Genomic DNA, 24,032 nt, shown 5'->3' with positions numbered 1-24,032 from the left:
CTCGACATCTTCTCTCTCCCATAGTTCTGTGCTTTCTCTCCTCTCTCCTTCTGTCGCTTTCAGCAGGTATTTCTGCCTCCGGAGCTGCAGAGTCTGGATTACTGGTTGTGGGCCACGTGTAGCCCCTGTGTTCCTGAATGAAATTTAATCGTCTACTGGCATTTTCCACTCCAATTTTAAACACGCCACTGTTTACCCCCTCTTAAAGAAGCTCTCGAAGGATCCCTCAGTTTTAAGTAATTTTAGACCCATCTCCAAGCTGCCATTTTTAATAGAAGATTTTAGAAAATTGTCTCAACTGATTTCTTTTATGAACAACCAAATTTTAGAAAAATTTCAGTCTGGTTTTCGCTCTCTACACAGCACGAGACTGCTCTGGTCAAGGTCACCAATGCCTTGCTACTTGCAGCCAACACTGGCCTGTACTCCATTTTAATTCTCCTTGACCTCAGCTCAGCCTTTGACACAGTGGACCACAATGTCTTATCTGCTGTCTGAAAAACTATGGTGGCATCAGTGATGTGACTCTGGATTGGTTGATCTATCTGTCGAACAGGTCCTTCTCTGTAATGCTTGGAGATACCTGCTCTCTTCTGGGGCAAATCATGCGTAGACATAATATCGATTTGTCATTGCTATGCGGATGACATGTCCCTTTAAATCCTGGTACCACCGATGTATCCTTTATTATCCTGCCTCGCTGAAATTAAGACTTGGAATTGCAAAAATGTCCTGCAGTTGAATGACTACAAATCATAAATAATTATAATTACCCCCTCTAGCCTCAGTGCTAGCGGCATTAACAATCTCTCCTCTAGTCTGGGTGCCTTATCTAATAATGTTAAAAAGGAGGCCCACAACATAGGTGTTATTTTTGACTCTTTGACTGAGTTGTCTTTTGATGCTCAGGTGGCTAAAGTGGTGCAGTCCTGCTGTGCCCAACTGAGGCAGCTAACCAAGATCAGGTCATTCTTTTCCAGATTTAAAAAAGGTCAACCATGCCTTTATCTCTTCCAGACTTGACTTTTACAATGCACTTTATTCTGGTATCAGCAGGCGAAACATCCAAAGACTGCAGCTGATACAAAACGCTGCAGCTAGGCTTTTAGCTCTTTTAGCTAAGAAACGACCACATCACACCAATCCTTGCTGCTCTTCACTGGTTACCTGTGAGTTTTAGAATTGATTTTAAGATTTTACTGCTTGTTTTTAAACCGTTGAACGGTCTGGCTCCTGCCTATATCTGTGATCTGCTAACTCCCTATGAGCCTGATCGCTGCTTGACAACCTCTGGCTGGGACCTACTAATGGTTCCTAAAACTGTCATTAAAAGGTGACCGGGCCTTTGCTGTCCGGGCCCCTCAGCTGTGGAACTCCCTGCCTGGACATCTCAGGCAGACATCTTAGTAACCTCCTTTAAATCTCTTCTCTTTAAGACTCTTATCTTCTGGCGTTTTCTTAACCGATGGTATTTGTTGTAACTATTTCAATTATTTTATCTTGTTTTAGATATTATGTTTTGGATCTCATTTACTTTTATTATAAAGCACTTTCTAACTTTGTTTTTGAAACGTGCTATATAAATAAAGTTAATAATAATAATAATATAATAACATAAGTAAATGTGAAATTACTCTAACATTAAGAACTTTGAGACATTCAATGCCATCTGGTGTGTGAACAGTTTCAAAATTGCAATGACAGTACATTTTTACAACCATGTGACATCCTATTAACTCAACATGAAGATGACTAGTCTTTTAAGAGGACTAGTAACCTTATGAGCTGAGGGCTAAGAGTGCCAAATAAGTATTTGGTTCAATATAAAATCTGATAGTAATAAGAATAGAATTTAATGATTAAATTGAATATATATGAAAAATGAGACAAAATTAGTGTCAGAGCAGGACTACCAACAGCTCTCTGACGCCCCTAAATACAGCCTTGCAACTGCTGATAGCACTTCCTCCCATCTTGTATCAGTAGATAACAGCTTTCCCTCTCTTCACCTCACTGCTGCCACTGAGGGGGTTTTATGTTCTCTCCAGCAAACACCCACATACTGATATCACCCAGCAGTACTGTCAACTTCTATTCCATTGGTGGCTGTAGTCATAACCCTTACTCCCTTTCTTCCGGGCATATTGAAAATATAGTGCTGGGTGGGAACTTCCAACTATGCCAGCTGCATGTGACTCTCAAAGTCATCACCCTTCCGAAGTCCAATTATCCACTTTTACAGGCACAGAAGCAGCAAATGTAAAGTTACTGTCACTTTTACCACCTCTCTCTGTTTGGTAATGATGCAGAAAAAGTGGCTCAGAACATTATGGCAAAAATATTCTATGTTCTTTATGGAGGGATGTTAGTACTTCCTGAGCGAACTTGGCAACAAAAGCTGTAGGGGTGAAACAATTACTCAAGGGACTCGAGCAACTGGAATATAAAATACTTGATTCAAATGTAGTCGTTCACTTAGCAACTCCCAGTTACTATGTTGAAACCATCTGTTATGAATAGAGGTCATACTGATGTCATACTGGGAGGATGGAAGCAAAAGGAATTTGCAGGAAATGGGAGAGTCCCATGAGACTAGCATGAAGACGACGATTTAACAGCAACAACACGTCTTTTTCTTTTCCTCAAACTGAAGTTTGTACAACCTGCCGTTGACTGTCATTCCCTTTGCTTTACAGCAAGGCCAGGCAGATAGAGAATTTACCAAGGAATGACTTTGTCGAAGTTGACACATCTGAAGAAATTTCGCAAGTCTTAATGGCCAAGAAGCTCCTGTCCAGTCAGTTAAACTACCCTTTCACTACTCCTATTAGGCTGATAACGAGGTATCGACGAGTATGCAAACTAATCTCAATGTTTTCTGAAGGACTGAACACTGTCAGACTTTGAAATGCATGAATTTAGTTCACTGACACCTTAGTCTGTTTTATTCTAAAAAAGGTAAGATCACACTTAATTTTCATGCAAAGAATATCACACCAACAAAAGACATGCAGTAAAACTGAACTAATGCCCATTATTCTATACTGATGATATGGTAAGTCATGATAGTCCTGACTCAGTATAAATCAAGGCCAACAGAAACAGAGAAACGCATGCACAATTCAGATCGCCAGCCACTTACCAAAACCTCACAGCATTCAAATTAAATCAAACATTACATTTTCATACTGACAGATCTGAGTTGATAGTTTGACAGGATGAAAGTAAGACAAATAGCGCAAACCCAAAATGATACACACATCAGATCTTTCTAGTGCGGATCCTCAGGTTTGCTTGCGTCTTGGCTGATCAGAAGGCTACATCTGTGGCAAAATCATAGTCCGCAGCAGCATAGCACATACATCTGTAGTACACTCCTTAACAGTTTGATAGTGATCGAAGAAGCAAAGTCTCATCGACTCTGCAGCACAGACAGACGCATTGCCCCTGCAGTGACTACGCTGTACAAAAGAGCAAGCCAAGATGTAGCCCAGCCCATGCGTCTCTCTCTGCTCTGTACCTCCTACCCCACCCTCCAGCTCTCTCCCATCCCTTTACTCAGCAAAACAAATCACCACTGCCCTACACTTCTCTCGAATCTTCTTTCCTATACAAACTAAAAGATACACAGGCACACAAACACACAGAAGCACGCATTGAGACAAACATGAATGTTACCTTGAGTTTGGGTTTAGTAAAGGTCGACATGTTGCGTATCTGTGTAGGCTAATCTGTGTAGAGCATAACATTGATCGCACAATCAGTAAGAAGCAATCAGCAGCGAGTAGTCAGAATAAGATGCTTTCACAGGAAGCATTATGTTTTTGGTTCATGATAATGTTTCAGCAGTCAATGCAATCAAGAATCACTGTACATTTGAGATGGAAACAATCTGAGTCTTCCATACAAACAGAGTCTCAAAATGTCTGGAAAGTAGTTCATTGCAGCAGTAGAATGAGAATGAGTTACGAGGCTGTACTGTATCTGCAGGCCCAACACCAAACCTGACAGCCCTGGAGAGAAGGAGGCCTATTTTCTATTTGGGTCATGGTCACCCTACAGTTAGAACGAAAAAAAGATTCGTAGGCTGTAAAGGTTGAGAGGGAGTTTGGAGAAGAGAATTGGGAACAAATGGGATTTGCTGGGTCTCTGTAAATAATATCATAAAGAGTACGGTCTAGACCTGCTCTATAGGAAAAATGCAATGAGCTAACTTCTGTTATGAATTGGCGCTATATAAATAAAATTTAACAGAAATATGTAGGTTTCAATTCCCTGTGGCATAGGCCTTGGTATACTAAAATCTATATAGCTGTGTTCGAATGTGATAAATTATTAATATTACTCAACAGCAAAACAAAAAAGGTTGATTACAAATGAGTGCAGGGCTGACCATGCAGAAACAACTGACCCCACCCTCCTTGTATGGCCTTTTAACACCATTACCACATATGTAATGGATTGTACTAAATGTTATGATAGGTGTACTTTGCACAGCTAACTGATGTACATTTCCTGTTGCCATAGTCCAGCTATCAGCCAAATAATTATTTATTTATTTTATATATAGGGTGAAAAACAATAATAATCAAAAATGCATGGTCACAGTGTTACAGTGTACCCAGCTGTAACTAGGCCTGCAGAAGCACTTGTTCCTTTGAAGAAAAGATGTTGCTCAGAGTCAAACATTTCTAAATAATTATGTGGTCTGTGTAATAAATAGCATAGCCAACAATATTTTTATGACCAGTCACATGTATTCAAGTGATGATTGTAATATAATCCAATTAAAAAGAGGCAGCATAGAGGGACATGTAATTTGTCCTGGGAATATCTGGGAAGTATTTTGGGCGGTACGGCTCAAAGAGCTGTCCCATTTTGCTTCCATATTTCTGTATCACAGCAACATTAGGTAAGGCTGCAGCGCTTACTGATACCGCCCAGAACTCGAGCAGTGGTTGGTAGTGCTGCCAAAGCCCGCACTACCTGCAATTCTGCAGCATCAGGGTCTGACGGATGGGCAAACATCTATCATCATCCAGGAGTTTGCTGCCAAACAATGATATATGCATCTTGTACAATTATGTTTAATCAAATTATTCACGGTCATGACTGCTGCCATCAGACAGTGAAAAGGCTCATTAATTAATGTCTGGGTTGATAATACACTCCTATTTCCTATTGCTGCCATTTTACATTTGGCTGGCAGGGGGCTTCCTACAGTTGAGGTCGGTGTAACAGCCAAATAACAAATGTAAGTCTTATATAATACAATTGTTCAAATGTTTTTTTCTAAAATAAAATTGTATGACCACCATGTGAGTAACTGTTCTTAAGCTAATTAAAAAGGACTATGGCACTATGGCCAGTAACATTTAACTAATTCAAATCCTTGGAACCCTAGCTTGGGATCTCTTGAAAAGTGTTTACATGGTTAATAATGTGATTCTCAGCAGTTACTATCCTTTCATTCCCATGGTGCTTAATTAGTGCAGCTTTCTATCTGAATTCCTCTTAAGAGGGGAGGGGCAGTTGGTATGTGAAGAACTTGGCACCACCCTGACAAAGCCAGTTGCCGGGACAGTAAGTTGCAGAGGTGTGAGATAGCGCCTGTATGTTATCACAAGTTTTTACAGTCCACAACCTATTTACGCAAACTATACACAATCTTTAAGCAAATTATATTCCGCCATGCTCTGCTGGAAATACCAGGTTCTTTTCTTAGCCTTGGTCCACTCCTTAAAAGTATGTAACGCTAGCCAGTGACAATAAATTTGTCAAAACTGTCTCACAAATTGTTAATCCACCAGGGATGCGTGTAAATTATTAACCGTGACATTGTCCGCATTTAAATAAATGCAGGGTAATAAGAGGACTGACAGCTGGGGCCATATGTCCAAAGGTATTCAACTACACTGGGCGGCTCCCTTTCAGCCATGGCCGACAAGCTAATTAGCCACCTACATAACCTTGCCATTCTTCTTCCAGTGGTGCTTGATTCATAGATTGAAACCACATAATGTATAAACTGTGAGGGAAAACCTATTTCAATCAACACTGGTGAATCAGATTTAGTTACAGTAAAGTTAAACTGTAAATTAGCGGACTAGCTGGCAGCTAGCAGCTCAAGACAAACCCCTGGGTTATGTTCACGAACGTGAACATTTGAACTAAACAAGCATTATTATAACGTCGCACTTTCAAGACGGAAAACTGAATAGTTAGCTGACGTTAACGTTACATATATCGACTTATGCATGTCTAAATCAACCATTTTGTTTGAATAAAACGCAGGTGGATGGGTGTCAGTGCAAGCTAATGTCATTTGGGAGGGTGACTAAAGTTAATGTTAACATTTCGATAATATCTAACCCTCAGACAGCTTTAGTTTAGAGGCTAACCAGAAAGCCTTGTCTACCGTTATTTTACCAACCGTACAGTAAATATCATTCAACATAAGGAATGCTTGCAGCTAGTTAGCTAACGGTAGGTTAGCCACCGAGCTAGCGAAGCCAGGCAACACAAATTGAATTAATAGAATAGGGCAACTAGGAAAGCACAGTCTATCATACATTGTGCAATTAATCTGTTTGAAAATGGCCAACTCAACAAAAATACAAGCATTTTCGATACCTCGGTCTGTTTTCGGGAGAGCTTACGAAGTAACGTTACTGGTTGTCCAGACGAATCGACGATGGAGAGGCTGCTCTTTGAGATGGCTGTTGTTTTTTTAACCAAATGTGACGTCATTTTCTGCAGCTATACGGAAAGAACCGACAAATACCGGAAGGACCCGAAAGTGTCTGATCATAACATTCTCTACACAAAATGTGTTACTTCAGTCCATTCTACCCGCACATTCTTATCATGTTTAGCAGTAACAGTGGTTGTGGCACAAATCAGCACTCACTGAATAATCACAGCTGAAAGCTGTTGGGCTGGCTTGACATTTTTAGACTACATTATCAAAATGTTCAAATGTTTAAGCATACTTTTTTCAGACTTACACTTCCTTCCCATCTGTACAAGAATACACTTTGTAAGACAAACAGAGGATAAAGCAGGACAGACAGACTTGCTGCTCATGCACATTGCTAGCCAAGCATAATATAATGAGTGATGGGCAATTCAATTCAATTTTATTTATTTTTATTTATATAATGCCAATTCAAAACAGAAGTTAATTTTATTCTGAGACATTGTACCTTCCCTGCAGGCTCAGACTATATTGTTGATACAGAATGCACTGTAGCTTTACCAGTAACCTGATTTTCACTGACTATCAGTTATTAACACTGAGCTGCAAAGTCTGTTCAACTGTGCATAAAAAGCATTTCATCCCTTACATAATCTCTCTATAAGCATCCGTGTTGTCTGTGAGAATTCCTTCAGCAGCCTCTCTATCAGCTGACTACCACAAGGACTTATCAGACAAGAGATCATCTGTTCATGAGCTGTTACATATCGGTTGATACATTCTTCTGCCTGTGTTATTTCCATTTTTAACTACTGTAGCATTCCCGGCTGAACAGATGCATCTTACTCTCAGGAACTGATGTTTATAAAGAATTTAATTTCCAAAAACATCAGTTCCTGAGAGTAAGATGCATCTGTTCAGCCGGGAATGCTACAGTAAGAGCTTGTGCCCTTCAGCCAGGAGCTAAGATGTAGAAAGAAACCTTTTTAAAACAAACATTTGTACAGTGAGTACCCAAGGGTTTATCCTTTCTCTCTTAACGTTAAATCAGAATGGCGCTTCACGTAAAAAGAGCGCCAATGTACACAAAGAGTGCTGCTGCACTTCCTTTTCCAGACTTCAAAATAAAAGCATGTGAGGTAAAAAATGTACACTTAATAAAACAAATAAAAATACAATGTCCACATTAAGTATGCAGCAAGAATTATTAGTCAACCAAAAACAAACAAAGTAACATTTGGTTCAAGTTCAATAATAAAGTCCTTTCTTGTGAAAGCCTTTCTCAGGAGTTCCATGGCAACACTGCCCTCTATGGTTGGAGGTAAAGATGACGACCTACTTCAGTGATTGGGGATTCAATGGTCATTTACACTCCCACCAAATCATGAGGGATTTGTATGACGTTAAGAAATATAAATTACAAATGATTTTTAAATTTTAAAAAATGACCTTTAACTCAGAAACGGACGAAAAGTGCCCATACTATGTTGAATGAATGCTAGAATTTAAGTAATATAATGAAAAGGATACACTTGGTTGCTACTGGAAGCAGTTAGACGGTCTCTAGCAACAGTATCAGCTTCTGGACTGGGCGTTCAATGACAGACAGCTTGTTGAGACGATTGCGACCATCCTTCTCCAGATTCCGGTCACCAAGGCATACTTTGACTCTTCTTACAAGCCCGTCTTTATCTGTAGTAGTCTCTGTAACTCTGGCCAGCCGCCACTCATTTCTAGGCAGACCATCAGCCTTTTCCATCACAATATCTCCTACTCGCAGGTTTCTCTTTGCTCTGTGCCAGCGCTGCCTGGTGGCAATGTTGGAAAGATACTCCCTACGCCAGCGACTCCAAAACTGCTCTGCGAGGTACTGAACATGACGCCACCTTTTTCTTGCATAGATGTCTTCTCTGATGAATCTGCCTGGTGGTGGTAATGCTGGAACAGACTTCATAGTAAGCAGGTTATTAGGGGTGAGAGGTGCAAGGCTGTTGGGGTCGTTTAGGTTGTCAACCGTTAGTGGTCTACTGTTTACGATCGCCATAGCAGAAAAGAATGTCCGCAGTGATGCATCGTCCAGTTTGTCAGAAGAGAGTGAGAGAGTTGAGCGAAGAACATTTCTCACTGTTCTGATTTGTCTCTCCCATACCCCACCTGCATGACTTGAATGGGGCGCATTTAGGACAATGTCACACTGCTTCTCAGCTAAGAACACTGTCAGACGATCAGCGCCAATCTCCTTGAGGGCATTTTTCAGCTCATTCTTGGCTCCTACAAAGTTGGTGCCTTGGTCACATTTGATTTGGCGCACTGCTCCCGTAATGCAACGAAACAGCGCAGGCCATTGATGAAAGCATCTGTAGACATGTCATTTAGCATTTCGATATGAATAGCTCTGGAGCTGAAACATGTGAAGAGGAGGCCGTACCTTTTATGTTCTTTCCGACCCTGTTTAGTGACAAAGGGACCAAAGCAGTCCATACCACAGTATGTGAAGGGTGGAGATGGATTTGTACGCTCTGAAGGGAGGTCGGCCATTCTTTGTTCTTCGGTGGGTCTCCTGAGCTTCCGACATGTCACACAGTGATGTACATGGGATGCTACTGCTCTGCTCATTCCTGGAATCCAGTAGCCTTGTGATCTGATCTCATTAATAGTAAGGCCCTTACCTTGGTGCTTGACATTCTCATGACATTGAGAGATGATCATCTTTGTTATATGGTGATCTTTAGGAATGATCACCGGGTGTTTGACTGAGTTGGGTAGGGGTGCATCGCAAAGCCTTCCTCCCACCTTGAGTAGTCCGTCTTGATCTAGGAAGGCATCAAGATGATACAGCTTGCTGCTAGGTGACAGCTGGGCCCCCTTGCTCAATAACTTGATATCCCTTGTATAGGTGTTTCTTTGTAGGTCTTTAATGATGATGCGTTTAGCATCTTCTCGTTCAGCTACCGTGACTGTGACCGATGGACTTATCCCCTTTGGCTCGGCGAACAAAGGCGAGCCAGAGCTTGGACAGCTCCAGACCATGAAGACAGCTTTGACAAGCGGTCTGAGAGGGTGACTTCTGTTGTTTCTGCACTCAGTGTCTGAGCCTGTTTCACTTCAGGATCTCCAGTCATTAGTGCTGTGTCAATATCTGCCACAGGAGGTATATCCTTCTTCCATAAGAATCTTGGCCCTGTCAACCAATTGGATGTAAGAATCTCACCAGCGTTTAAACCCCTTGAAGCATGGTCAGCAGGGTTCTCATTAGTGTGAACATATCTCCACTGTTGAGGAGTAGAGCTGAGATGTATCTTCTGCACTCTGTTTGCCACAAATGTGTGAAAGCGGCGTGCTTCGTTGTTAATGTACCCCAAAACTACTTGGGAGTCGGTCCAGAAGTGCTCTTCTAGGTCTGCATATTCCAGCTCCTGTTTAAGCATATTGCTCATGGCAACTGAGATGACAGCAGCAGTCAGTTCGAGCCTGGGAATAGTCTGGACCTTAATGGGAGCAACTCTGGATTTACCTATGACCAGGGCACAATGGATGTTACCTTCTTCATTTGTGACTCGTAAATAGGAACACTGGCCATATCCGCTGTTGCTCGTGATCAGAGAAGTGATGAAGTTCTCTTTTTATGACCTTTCCAAAGTTTGCAGGTACATAACAGCGGGGTATATTGATCCTTTCCAAGTTCATAAGATCAGCCTTCCAAAGCTCCCACCTTGGCTGCAATTCTTTAGGAAGAGGGTCGTCCCAGCCTGTTCCGTTTCTGCACATTTCCTGAAGCACTAATTTTCCACTGAGCACAAAAGGAGCAATAAAGCCCAGCGGATCATACAGTGATGCAACTGTGGATAGTATGCCCACGGCGTGTTGCTGGCTGGTCTTTGAGGTCAACAGAGAATCTGAGTCTGTCAGAATCAATGTGCCAATGGATCCCTAAAGCTCTCTCTAAAGGGGTGTCATCGAAGTTGAGGTCAAGGGCTTTTACTTCAACGGCTCGTTCAGAAATTGGAATGCTATCCAGGACAATTCTGTCATTTGAAATAAATTTGTGCAGTCTAAGACCACCTGAGGCACACAGTTGTCGAGCTTCTCTTGCTACCTGGACAGCTTCTTCTGCGCCGGCTACACTGGTGACACCGTCATCTACATAAAAGTCTGTTGTGATGAATTTTGAGCCAAGAGGATACGTACTCTCATTCTCCTTGGCGAGATGTTTCAGACCATAGTTGGCGCATCCAGGTGATGAGGTAGCACCAAAAAGATGGACCTTCATGCGGTATTCTTGTGGCTGTGAAGTTAAGTCTCCGTTTTTCCACCAGAGAAAACGGAGGTAGTTTCGATCTGCTTCTTCCACATGAAATTGGTGAAACATCTGTTCGACATCGCACATAAAGGCAACTGGATGTTGTCTGAATCTTACGAGAACACCAGTCAGCTTATTCATTAAATCTGGGCCTTGGAGCAAATGGTCATTGAGGCTGGCTCCTGGTACTTGGCGGAGCAGTCAAAGACAACACGGAGCTTGTCTGGCTTTTTTAGGTGATACACCCCATGATGAGGGATGTACCACTTCTCTCCAACCTTTCCTTCATCATGCACTTCTTCCGCATCACCTCTCTCAATGACCTCTTCCATAAACCTAACATAGTGTTCCTTGTACCTTTCATCTTTCAACAATTTCCTTTTAAGATGACTGAGCCTTACAATGGCAAGCTGCTTATTGTTAAGCAAGTGAGGTCTCTCTTTGAATGGGAGAGGCATTTCATAATGCCCGTGATCGTTCTTCCTTATGCCTTGCTGCAGTTTGGTCAAGAAGAGGATGTCATCCTGCGACACAGTTTTATTATCTTCACCAGCATCTTTGAAGTCAGACTCCAAAACCTTAATAACATCTGCTGGAGTCACTGGGGAAGCTCTTTAGTGCTTACTCTATGACAGATGGTGTTGAAGCTTTGTGATTCATGGTGTGTGGACAGGCGACCAACAATACTCCATCCTAGGTCTGTATGGACTGCATAAGGCTCATCGTCTCCTCCTAAAATCACCTGTTTTGGTGCCAAAGCCTTTGGACAACTGTAGCCTATTAGGAGACCAACCTCACAATCCTGCAGTGGTGGAATTTTGTCCACTATTGTAGAGAGATGCTTCCAGTGTCGTGCTGTGTCACAAGTAGGGATGTGAGTACGGTTCACTGGAATGGAGTCCTTAGTGTAGGCAGGAGGAAGGTTGAGGACAACAGTGGAGCTGAAGCCTCTTACTTTGAGACCGGACACCTTTTCACTCGGCATAACAACATCTTTTGCAGTCATGGTTGTCAACTTCAGTCTCACAGGACAGGAGTCAGCTTGTAGCTTGTTGCTCAGATCTCGGTCGACAAACACAGTATCACTCTGGGTGTCAAGCAGAGCATAAACAAGTTTTTCAGAGGCTGGATTCCTCTCGGTTGATACCCACACTGGCACTATCATTGAAGTATTGGTGGATGGCTCATCATTCTCTACTTTGTGAGACGTACTAGTAGCCATCTCTGTGTCACCTTGATTTGAGACTGGTGCAGTGTTGATTTTCTTTGTGTAGTTTTCATCATGTAGACACGTTGGATGTTTACCTCTACAGGTGTCACAGGACAGACGGTGACGGCAGTCTTTTGCGCTGTGGCCTGGTCTCATGCAACCATAGCAGAGCTTGTTCTCCTTCACATATTTCCGTTTCTCTTCTAATGACTTTGCCACAAATTTAAAACAGCTGTGAATCTTATGCTTGCTGTCTTTGCAGAAGAGACACATATTATAATTTCCTTTAGTGGGCTTTTGTTCGTTTTTATCATTTTGTTTATTTTCTGTAGCTGTTTGAATGTGAAAGACGTTAGCCCTGTTCCTTTTACTGTCCTTAAGGTTTCGTTCTTCTGAAGTGGGGTCAGAGGCACGAAGAGCACTGAAGGAGGTGACTGGATTGCAAGTAACCTCTGCTTCCATTGACATGAAGGTCACAAAATCTATAAACTTTGGAAAGTCATGAGTCTCAATAAGTGTCTGCGTGACCTGGCGGTTCCACCGTGCTGCTGCCCAATCTGGTAATTTGTGTACAAGTTTCTGATTTTCATCACAATCATCCAATATTTCAAGCCCTTTGACATGAGGCATAGCTTGATGACACGCATTCAAGAAGTCAGAGAAATCTCTGAAACCTTCAGCATCTTTAGGCTGAATCTTAGGCCATTTAGCTAGTTTTTCTCTAAATGCTTTCTGTATGACAAATGGCTGTCCATACCGTTGGTTCAACTTGTTCCATGCATCATTATAAGCCTCATCATCATCTCTGTAGAAGATACCATCAAGAGACTTACGAGCTGGCCCACCAACATACCTTTTTAAATAGTGCAGCTTGTCGGCAGAAGAAATGGCCTTTCCATCAATGAGCGACACAAATGCAGCCTTCCACTCAATGAACTGGATAGGATCACCACTGAACACAGATGGTTCTGTTGTAGGCAGTCTGTTCAGGGCTATGCTATCTTGGATAGCTTGAGCGAGATAAGATATATCAGATTTTGGAGGAGGTAGTGTTGCTGTGATGTTGGTAGGACATTGGATGGGAAATGGAACTACATGCTGCTGCACCGCTACACTTACATCCTGCTGTTCCCTTGTATGTGAGTGTGAAGAATGTATGCTGACTTCCTGTGCCATTTCTTGATCATAGGCCTGTAGTCTGGCTCTAGCTGCTTTTAGATCCTTCTCTGCTTTTAGTTTTTCCAGTTCACACTTTCGAGCTTCAATCTCTTGTATGACTGAGTATTCTGCTTCTTTGGCTGCTAAATCAGCTGCTGCATCTGCACGCTTGGCTGCAATGGACATAACTGTAGACCTTGATGATGTGGGGCGTGAGACTGTGGATCCATAGACAGAGCGAGCATAATTGTGATGGAGTAAATCACGCAGGCTGTGTTTACATTTTCTCTGTCAAAGTCCTCAAGACATGCCATTCTGTCAAAAATTATCTTGAAATATCTTTTGTCACAGCTTCACAAGTGTCGATTCTGCGTCTAGTGTCACTGGATGGAGCAATGTAATCTCTGATTTCCAGGTAGACATGCATAACATCATCCCTTCCCTTCTCAAGTGTGTTAATAAGAACTACCAGTTGACTCTCACTAACGTCTGTTTTTAGCTCTTCCCTTGTGTTGCGAGCCAGGTCCTTCCATTTTTCATACAGCTGAATCAACCTTTTCTCCCTTTTTAGGGCTTCCTCCTCTTTATACGCACGCATCTTCTCCGTGGGGTTGCGTTGTCGACCAGAACGGTGAAGCTCCTCCTCTTCCGTTCCATTATGAGGGGCCTCCACTTGCTGGTCGAGGTCCTTATTTTCAGAAGCATCCATTTTCTTTACAGGCGTGCATTGGACTAGATTATCATATCAAGTCCTTTGGTTGTCATTAGACAGCTTTCAGAGGTGAGGTAGGACTGATTAGGTGAAGCTGTTGTTCTTCAAAAACATCAGTTCCTGAGAGTAAGATGCATCTGTTCAGCCGGGAATGCTACAGTAAGAGCTTGTGCCCTTCAGCCAGGAGCTAAGATGTAGAAAGAAACCTTTTTAAAACAAACATTTGTACAGTGAGTACCCAAGGGTTTATCCTTTCTCTCTTAACGTTAAATCAGAATGGCGCTTCACGTAAAAAGAGCGCCAATGTACACAAAGAGTGCTGCTGCACTTCCTTTTCCAGACTTCAAAATAAAAGCATGTGAGGTAAAAAATGTACACTTAATAAAACAAATAAAAATACAATGTCCACATTAAGTATGCAGCAAGAATTATTAGTCAACCAAAAACAAACAAAGTAACATTTGGTTCAAGTTCAATAATAAAGTCCTTTCTTGTGAAAGCCTTTCTCAGGAGTTCCATGGCAACACTGCCCTCTATGGTTGGAGGTAAAGATGACGACCTACTTCAGTGATTGGGGATTCAATGGTCATTTACAACTACCCTCTCCTAATGTAAACTAAAAGTGTACACTTTGAAATTTAATCAGACCTCCAAATCATGCATATGCATCCCCTAAAATGATTATGTGAGTAGTTAAGGGACAATTCATCTTACAGGCCTATTCGTTGTGAAGCTCTGTTCTACTTTGTGAATATCAACAAGTCTTCTTAAGCTGAACACGACAGAGATGCACTGTTGTGATGAGGGTGAGACATTTATGAGAGTTGAGAAAATTACACGTACACCGTCAATCTTCAGTCAGTTTGACTGACATTTTGTCGTTTTATTTCCACTTTTAAGTTATCCAGAGTGGATATAAATTATTCAGTTGTTTAAATACACTCTGTGAAACAGTTGTGAGAAAAACCAAGAGCAACAACTATTGATTCTACTAACGTAGTACGTGAAACTGTAAACCCAAAAGAACTGCTTTGACACACACTGCCATGCACCAGCCAAAGGACAGTGATAGCACCAATGCTTTCAGCTCCATAAAATCAAAGAGCATAGATACATTTAAGCACATAATGTGTCATGCATGGCTTGGCTACAGAGTTAAAACAAATCAATATTTTTAATACACAGAAGTTCAAATACAGTATATAGTCTGTTAATCCTGGTAATACCTTTTGTCATGACTATCTGAGGTTGAAAATAAAAAAGATACTGTGTAGTCTTGATAAAGAAAATGAATGTCATTTCTGTTGTTTTTGGCATGCAAAATACAAACTGACTTCAATATCCAATCACACATTTCTGAAGACAACATTCAATCTGAAAAGCTACAAGGCCCCATCGAAACTGATTGGTGAAAAACAGTAGCTTTTGTAAAGACTGGAAATACACAACAATATTTGGTGTTGATGTTTGATCTTGAAGATCAAACAACAAATTCTGATAAAATCATAGGAAATATAGGAAAAACAAGAAAAGCAATAAGTACAAAATGTGTTCAAGACCCAAACACTGCTTTCTCTTTGAACCTCAGCAGCCTTTGTTCAGTGTGTCATAACTCATTTTCACATAGCGGTGAAGTAAACACTGGAAGGCTCCATTTGTTGTCTTTAGCCAATTAGTGCCTGACTGCTATTGTTTGATCAAATGTGGTCTCCACAGCAAGACAGTTTTAAACATTACAATGTTAGGGTATGGTAAGGAATGGTAAAAGCAGCAGCAAGAGCGAGCTGAACAAAATATAAAACATGCCAGTGTCATAATTTGCTTTATGGTTGATAAGTTGTGAAGCCCTCGTCTCCTCTCTGTAGTTTTCTCAGCTCATAAATGATTGTTCAAAGTATTACAAGGTGTTAGAAATGCATTAAGTGGATTAAAGCATCTAATAAAACAAGCGTGGGTAAACTGAAAGATGTTGGAGGTGACCATCAATCTAATCTTCAAGAAATGCCTTGTATCATTCATTTAAAGCCCCTGAGTACAGTTTACATGTGATTATAGAATCTTTCAAACTACTCTGGTTCTTATCCTGATTCTCAGTGTCTGAGTCCAATCCACGGGGTGAGGGGAGAGGTGGAAAGGGGTGTTAGCAGCATGTATTGCTCTCTGTCACAGTGTTTTATGATACTTCCACTAGGAGTCACCAAAGACAATTTTAAACCCTACATTTAAGGGCTTTAATATTACAAAGGATTTTTTGTTTTGAGGATTAAGTTTTTTTAATCCAATTACATATTTTCTTGTCTACCAATTAAGTTCTAAATAAATCTTTACTGAAAAAAGTCTTGCATTCTAAAAGTACTAGCAGCCAATATATACTGTTGCTCTTCACCCAACTGATGAGTGGCACGAAACAAGCAACCAGGCCACTGACCAAGACTGTCATCCTTACAGCCTCCAGCTCTTGTTAGCAAATCTAAAAGTAACAAGCTCTAACCACAGTACTGTTTTTGGAGTGTGTGCGTATAATACACCTCTGACAGACAGGCTGTCAGATGGGTGAGGGGGCACGCAGTGAGTTACTGAGGGCCAAGTCTCCAAACACATTGGCATAGGAGGCTTTGAGGAACTGGACGTAGTTCTGCAGGCTTCGGTTGGTAGTGTCTGACTGCTCCAGGCGATCCTTCACGTCCTGCAGTCGGCTCTGGTACCGCCGCTCCACCTGAGCATCATAAATACACACCTTACAGACCTACTGACACAGCTGATACATACAAATTTCGACGGTAAACTATTAATGGAAGTCTTTACCTCCTCTTTGGTGCGTCGCAGTTGGTTGATTTCTGAGGTAGTCCTGCTTAGTTGGGTCTCTAGGTCCAATATCTTGGACTGGGTGGAGTGTTCTTTGGTGGCAGCACGCTCTCTGGTCTCTGACATCTGGAGATAAATTAGACACATTGGACTTAATGGGCAACAGTGGGTGAAAAATAGTACACAACTGATATATTCTCTAACAACATGCACTTCATATGCAGCGATGCTTAGAATTACACACAGCTCTACACACCAGACTGAAAACAAGAAAAAACAAACAAACAAACAAGGGGCTCCAGTAAAATCCTTTTTGCCAGACAACCCTGCATTTCTTTTTGCCAAAGAACCTCTGCGTCCGCACCCCGCATCATTTCTTACTGAAATGATTGAGGAGGCTACATTTTCTCATGCAGTGCTAATGATGATCTACTACTGTATTCTTTAATCACACACTTTGAATGACCAATGTTTAACAGCTGTTGTTAGTTTCAGACCTGTTGGTGAGCATCATCCAGAGACTCCTCCAGCTTTCGGCTCAGCAGGGAACATTCCCTTGTTTTTTCTTCCAGACGGAGCTGATTGCTGTCGATGGTGTCTTCCCGTTTGGTAATGACGGCCAGCAGGTCGCTGTTCTGACTGCCAGCCTCCTCCAGCTTTCTGCGAGGTAACACAAGAAAGGAAAGGGACAACAACAATGAACAATTAGAATAACAGTTAACTAGTGCACTGACTCATCATTAAGATAGTTTTGTTTTTTTAAAAGCTATGCAATCAACAATGACATTATGAGGTATATTATGTAGCTTTAACTTTTAGGTCTTGTTTTTTTCCAACACTAATGAATAGTACTCAAATTCCTGATAACATTAACTTAAGAAAATGATGAAACTAACAAATAGGTCAGATGAGAAAGTAACATTGAACTGTACAACAAGAGCTAGGAGGCTATGGAATTATTTTATTTTTATCTTTATTTAAGAGCATGTTCTTTTAATTTGAGCATGATTTATTGATTTCAGTTCAGATTTTGTAATGCTTTCCCTCAAAACCCTGTCCTCGCACTCAAATAGCCCCTGCTTGCACTTAGATTTGCTCTGTTTCTGCTCAAACTGTGTGCTTGCACTCAGATATGTTGTTGCTTGCACAGATTTCCTGCGCTCCAGCTTCAGCCCTTCTCCTTGCTCAGGCTGCTTCTGTGTGCTCGCAAAACTTCTGCTCTCAGATTTCTACTCTGCTCTCGGATTTTTTGTGTCAAAACCAATAGAATGCCAGGTGTAGTGCTGACCAATAAAATGATCCCTGCCTCGTTATGGGTGTGTTCACTTTACTTCTTAGAGCGTCCCATACGGGCAGTTGCTCTTTAACTGGGTTAATCCGTCCCTCCACGTCTTTATATATATATATATATCATATATATATATACTTACTTACTTCTCTCCACTAACACGGAGGAGCGGGGTTTATGATCTATACAGCAGCCAGCCACAAGGGGGCGATCGAGATGTGTTGGCTTCACATTTGGGGAGCTGTCATGTCGTCAGGTCTATGAGCAAATGCTGCATTCAAGACAACTCGGAACTCGAAAATTTCCGACATACAAGAAAAAGTACAATGGAACGCCACTTAAAGTCAGAGTTCCTACTTGTGAACTCGGGGCAAATCTATCTACCCCGACTTCATTAAGAAGCACTTGTCTGACGTCACACAACAATGGCAGCACCCATGGAAGCTCACATTAGGCTACACTGCTGAGAGTTCAATTGTGTGTACACTTGCCAAAGAAACATCAGTTTGTCACGGTCGGCCATGTTTGTTTACGTTTGACGTCGTGCACCTGGAACGCTTTGAAGACGGCGGCGCCATCTTGTGAGGAACGCGCTCTGTTGTTACCTGTGCCTGCTACGGTTGTTAACAGAGTTACCTGCTTACCCTTTGTTTTGTTTGGCTAAAAAGTTGGTTAAATCGGTCAAATCTGATAGGTAAATTTGAAGGTAAAAGAAAGAAAAGGGACCCTACCTGGAGAAAAATTGAAAAATCCCTAGAAGCTCATTTAACAGGTTTTGCCATTGCTGAGTGGATGATCTGCTAATCGAAGCAAAGTCGGACACCGGCAAGAGCACAGTCATGCTTGTAAAGGTAAAGTGGCACTCCTCTTTTTGGCCCAATTACTAAACCAAACAAAATACAAAACTTTCAAAAAACATCCAGCTATGTGATTATTTTATTGAGTCATAGGCTGTGTTTACGAGCTTTTGGCAAATACAGCTATGTCACAACACAAGTTACACTTGAAGTCAAATGTTCTGTGTAATCAGTTTCTTCTTCAATAATTGTTTGAAAAATTATTTGTTATTATCATTATTACGCTGTCTGTAGCTGTTGCCATAACTACACATTTGAAGTTGGTGTAACCTCTAACTTATTCCTGCATACAGGCCAACACATGCCTGCCAGACTGACCCACCACAGTTACACTTGGTGTATCCCAATTCTCTTATTGCATCCACGTTTCCCTCACTTGCGTCTTTTCATTGGGTCTTAGTCCCTCCCACCGGGGATGCATGGGAAACCGAGCGAGGAAACGAGGAAATGTGTTTTAAGGGAAATGAAACGTCCTTTCCTCTGAAGCGTCACATGAAGGGACGTCCATTTCCGATGACGGCGGCAGCTGATCACATGCGGCTGGATCAGCTATCAGTCGACTTTAACAGCTGTAGAGACGTTTGATGGAGTTTGTGTCTGCACACATGTGCACTGTGCTAATACTAATAAAGGCACACAGTGCCAGAGCAGCAGCCTGTTAACTGTTTAACAAACACCTGCACATGAATTTCAAGCTGCATTCTGTATTTATACTGTGACTATGTCCTGCTCAGAGGCACAGGAATGATTGCTACTGGCAAAATGCATTTATATAATTTATTTATTATTTGCATCTGTATTTATTGATATTCTGATTGTGAATTCATTATTGAATAACCCAGAATATGATTATGGTGTCTTTTGAACATTGGAAATCTTTTATTAGGCTGTTTCTTGCTGACAGACAGACTCTCCTACTCTCTCTGACTTTAATTGTATCCATAATAAAAGTTAATGGGGGAAATAAATAACAGATCATGAAAAGGAAAATCTTTCTAATAAATGAAAAAAGTTGTTGGTGGTCCTTTTGTTGTTCAGACCTACAATTAAAATATTTTAAACTAGATGGTGAATCAGAAAACATCAAATATAAAACAGTGATACACTTGAGTTTAATCTGTTATCTGTCTTCCAGTGGCGGTTGGCCAATAGAGGGCACTAGGGCCCCGCTGTCCTTGAGCCACAAAAAACCCCATTAGTAGTGCTAATAATAAATTAAACAAATTGTCAATAATTGTGTTTGAAATATGGAATGCACCCAGTAATATGTGTAAAATAAGAGAAAATCATCTGTGCAATGTATATGCTTTTCTTATACGTCCCCTCTGCCTGTCTGCATGTCTCAGCAGCTCTGGGGCGATGGAGAAATCGCCCACAGGAGGCGGATCTGAGAAGTAGCCAAAGATATGAACGTATAACATAAAATTTTGACAATCAGCATCCTCAAGTCTAATCTGAAAAGGGCGATTATTTTATCGCCCCAAGTGAGCCACTGCTAGTAGGTCAGGACCTTCTTTTATACAGTCTATGGTCAGGACCTCTACAAGCACCATTTTAACTACATGACAATGGTGAGTGCGATCACTAACTTACTCCTCCAAGACCCAACCCTAACTCTGTAAAATATTTCCTCCAAGCTCCGTTTGAGAGGAAAACTTTGACGGAGAAACTATAGGTGAAAGAGCTGAGCCCAGATCAACTTGACCTCGCAATCAGACAGCAGGTTAGCGAGAAAGGGAAGCAGTGTGAGGCTTCTCTCGTAGCTGGTACACCAGAAAGGCCTGGCTAGCTGGATGCAGTCATGCTAATGCCTTATTTTGCTTTCCGTGCATGCTTTTTAAAACAACGCAAGAAATGGACAATGAATAACCAGGTATCAAGCAGAGGTAGTAAAACTCTGACTGCAGTGTAATTTGTTCATGTTCAGCCCCATTGTGTGTTTTTGTGCGATATGCACAGACATGTTAAAACAAATCAAATGTGTGAGAGGTCAATTGATATTTACAAGATTGTTATTATTTGGGGTATTTCCTCTAATTTTCCATTAACTGTTTTGTATTGGTTATCAGTGACCCCACAATTTATTTTTGAGTATAATTTCATTTAATTCACTTGTGAGAGAGTTTGTCAAAGATGACAAAGTGGTGACTGACCTTTCCAAACTCTCCACTCGCTGCTGAAGCTGTCTTTTCTCCTCCAGCTGTACCTTATTCTTCTGTCTTAGAAGCTCCATTTGGCTGCCCTGGGTCTCCACCTAACACAACATAAGCCAAGTCCTTTATTAGATGACCTTGACTGTATATCCAAGTATTTTGGTTCCTACTTAAGAGTTATTACTAAAACTAATAGCATCTGTGTGGTCTGATTTATAAATTCTAGCAAGATTGATGTGGTATTTAACAGCAAAATTCCTTGAAAACCTCAATGATAAATCTGGTGGAGATGAACAGTGGCCTCTGACATACCAATTTTGTTTTTAGTGCTACTGCAATTCAAAATTAAATTTTCCATAAATCCTATGACTTCCTATCACTTGTTATTCTTCCTGGTGTTATGGATAAAAATGTTATTGAAGTTATTTTTTTGTTTCTGCCAATGGCATAACCTCTGTTTGTGCTGAAAGTATAGTGCTTACCTCTTATTTAGTTCCACAAAACAAGTTTTTTTGTACCATAAGCATTCAGTAAATCAAACTGGTGTTACACGTTACAATGCAAAATGCAGTTTGGAGGCTGGTGTTTAGATTTGGCTTATGGTTTTCTCAAAATAAATGTGGTAACATCTGATTAATTTTCAAATTAGCACTTGGAATTAAAATCATTATTTTGTGACGCTAGCTTCAGCTTGCATGTATAGGATGGATGTGACCTTCATGCGGAGATCAGTCAGGGTTGTGCTAAGCTCCATGCTGTGTCTCTCCTGGCTGCGCTCCCTGTCCTGAGCCTCCTGCAGCTGGAGTTCGGAGCGCCGTAAAGCTTCGGGAAGAGGCTCCAGCTCCGCCAGCCGCCCCAGCAGCTCCCTGCGCACCTCTTCTATGTCCTGCTCCAGCTCCCCCCGCACCACCTGGGCCTCTCGCTCTGCCTGAGCCAGCCGAGCACAGTATTCATCTGCCTCGGCCCGGGTTTTTACAACCTGCACAGCGTTGGTTAACAGAAAGAAAGACTGGGTTAAGACTTTTCATGAACATTAACTGTCCATGGGACTAAAATCTGCTGTGTTCACAATCTCCTAGTAGTACAGTATGTTTCACATACCTGGATCTTATAGCTGTCCAGCAGGCTTTCATACTGCTTGATGGAAGCTTTAACCTGCTGGAGCTCTGACTGAGACAAGGCCAGCTTCTCCTCCACTGCAGATGCTGTAGCCTGACAAGAAAACACAGCTTCAGATGATGTTTCATCAGTTATTAAATTAACAGGACAGTCCATCCTTCTAATGTAATAGAAGTCAATGTAAGTCTATTAGAATGAAAAATGGGGATAGGAAGGACATTATCCAAGACACAAAAGCATCCCAGATATGTAGAAATTCTGATCAGTGCAAGGTCAGGTTAACATTCAATAAATGTGTTCTCACTGTAAAGTGAATTACAGCCTTCTGTGGACTGTTGGGTGTTTCACCTTGAGGGACTGGTTCTCCAGTTTGGCAGCAGTGATCTCTGTGGTCAGTCCATGCAGGTGATCCAGCAGGGCTTCTCTCTCCATTCTGCCTTTATCCTCTGTATTCTGCAGCTTCTCCATCAGCTCTGCTGTACGGCTGCATCAAATTATACAACAGCTGTCATATTTTTATTTATATACCAAAATGGCAGAGTTTTGAACCAGAACCAGCAGAATCTTTTCATTGGTTGATGAATTCTTAGAATGAAGCCACAGTTTAAAAATATGCTCATTAGTGTTTCATTGCATCTCAAAAAGTCAAATTCTTTCTCTCTAGTTGCAGCCAGTATATTTCATGACAATGAGAGCTTCATGCATTATTAGAAATACTTTCCGTCCAACAGATCTCTCAATGGATTACTAAAGGTATTGGGTGGATAAAACAGCTGCTAGGCATGTCCCAGTTGGCATGTCTGTAATAAATAACTAAAGTAAAACGTAACTTAAAATCAATATTCCGTTCACCGTATCTGTGTGACGTGCATCATGGCTTGCTAGGAAAAATTCCCTCACTCCGGCAGCTGCTTCAGGGTCTTTATGCAGGTTTGTCAAGGGGATCATCCTCTGTTGTACCTGACATCACCTCTTAAATTTTCTCCATATCTGCTTGTCTGTCACATCCGCCTCCAATCATGGACTGCTTGCAAGAAATTTTCTTCCTACTTCATCACTTCTACATCATCTTATTTTTGTCAAAGTACAGCTCTGCCCTGATGACATGTCGTTGGTAGCTGAATTAATATTTAAAAAAACATTCAGGTCCTCTGATACCACTACTGATGTTACTGATTGCTAATGATCAAATATCACAAATGCATCCCTTTTCGTGAACAGGTGGCATTCTTCAAATTGAACAAGCAGTTTTAAGACAAGTTTGTCCAGTTAAGAGAGTTTGGTGAATATAACTTGGAAAACTCATATGAGCAAACCTCACAGAAAAAAGTAAGAGACTTTTACGATAAAAATGTTCTTGCATGAGGCCTAATGATTCCTTTCTAGTAACACACACCTGATAAAAGCAAGATGATCGATGCAAGGTATATGCACCAATTCCATACTATATACTACTACTACTACTACTACTACTACTAATAATAATAAGTATAATTATTAATAAAGTATAATGTTGACAGTATACTATTTGAACAGACATCAGTCTAACTGTGACTTTGCAGCACTACTGAAAACCTCACAAAAAGCTAATGAAAATGTTTTTATGAAGATTTATAGGATTATTTAAATATTTTCCAAACTGTCACCAGAGCTGTCACTCCCCTGTATGCCATTATTTAGCTTTTTTTCAGTTGTGAGTAGCTTGTCCATACAAACTAAAATCGGTGCCAAAT

At 41.2% G+C, this 24,032-nt stretch overlaps 2 protein-coding genes and 1 long non-coding RNA gene across 13 annotated transcripts in view; 1 reads left to right on the top strand and 2 right to left on the bottom strand.

Annotated features, from left to right (window-relative positions):
* The window catches only part of sptan1 (spectrin alpha, non-erythrocytic 1), a 39,694-nt gene extending 32,925 nt beyond the window's left edge, over nt 1-6,769 (bottom strand). For all 4 annotated transcript variants that reach the window (XM_044173285.1, XM_044173287.1, XM_044173286.1 and 1 more), the window contains exon 1: nt 6,634-6,769. In XM_044173285.1, coding sequence (XP_044029220.1) covers nt 6,634-6,750 — 117 coding nt within the window. In that variant the 5' untranslated portion in view covers nt 6,751-6,769. The remainder of the gene's footprint in view (nt 1-6,633) is intronic.
* An 8,157-nt stretch (nt 6,770-14,926) lies between these two features.
* Nucleotides 14,927-24,032, bottom strand: part of odf2a (outer dense fiber of sperm tails 2a) — a 31,070-nt gene continuing 21,964 nt past the window's right edge. For all 8 annotated transcript variants that reach the window (XM_044173038.1, XM_044173037.1, XM_044173039.1 and 5 more), the window contains 7 exons: nt 22,648-22,783; nt 22,282-22,392; nt 21,896-22,159; nt 21,181-21,281; nt 17,380-17,542; nt 16,883-17,008; nt 14,927-16,793 (listed from right to left, as the gene is read on the bottom strand). In XM_044173038.1, coding sequence (XP_044028973.1) covers nt 16,623-16,793; nt 16,883-17,008; nt 17,380-17,542; nt 21,181-21,281; nt 21,896-22,159; nt 22,282-22,392; nt 22,648-22,783 — 1,072 coding nt within the window. In that variant the 3' untranslated portion in view covers nt 14,927-16,622. The remainder of the gene's footprint in view (nt 16,794-16,882; nt 17,009-17,379; nt 17,543-21,180; nt 21,282-21,895; nt 22,160-22,281; nt 22,393-22,647; nt 22,784-24,032) is intronic.
* LOC122865106 lies at nt 17,549-20,041 on the top strand. Its single transcript, XR_006375398.1, has 2 exons — nt 17,549-19,021; nt 19,321-20,041. It is a non-coding gene; the product is annotated as an uncharacterized LOC122865106 (long non-coding RNA).

Source organism: Siniperca chuatsi, linkage group LG18, assembly GCF_020085105.1.
Source record: "Siniperca chuatsi isolate FFG_IHB_CAS linkage group LG18, ASM2008510v1, whole genome shotgun sequence".
NCBI lineage: Eukaryota > Metazoa > Chordata > Actinopteri > Centrarchiformes > Sinipercidae > Siniperca > Siniperca chuatsi.
Note: the sequence above shows the minus strand (reverse complement) of the source record. Positions and strands in the feature narration are given on the sequence as shown.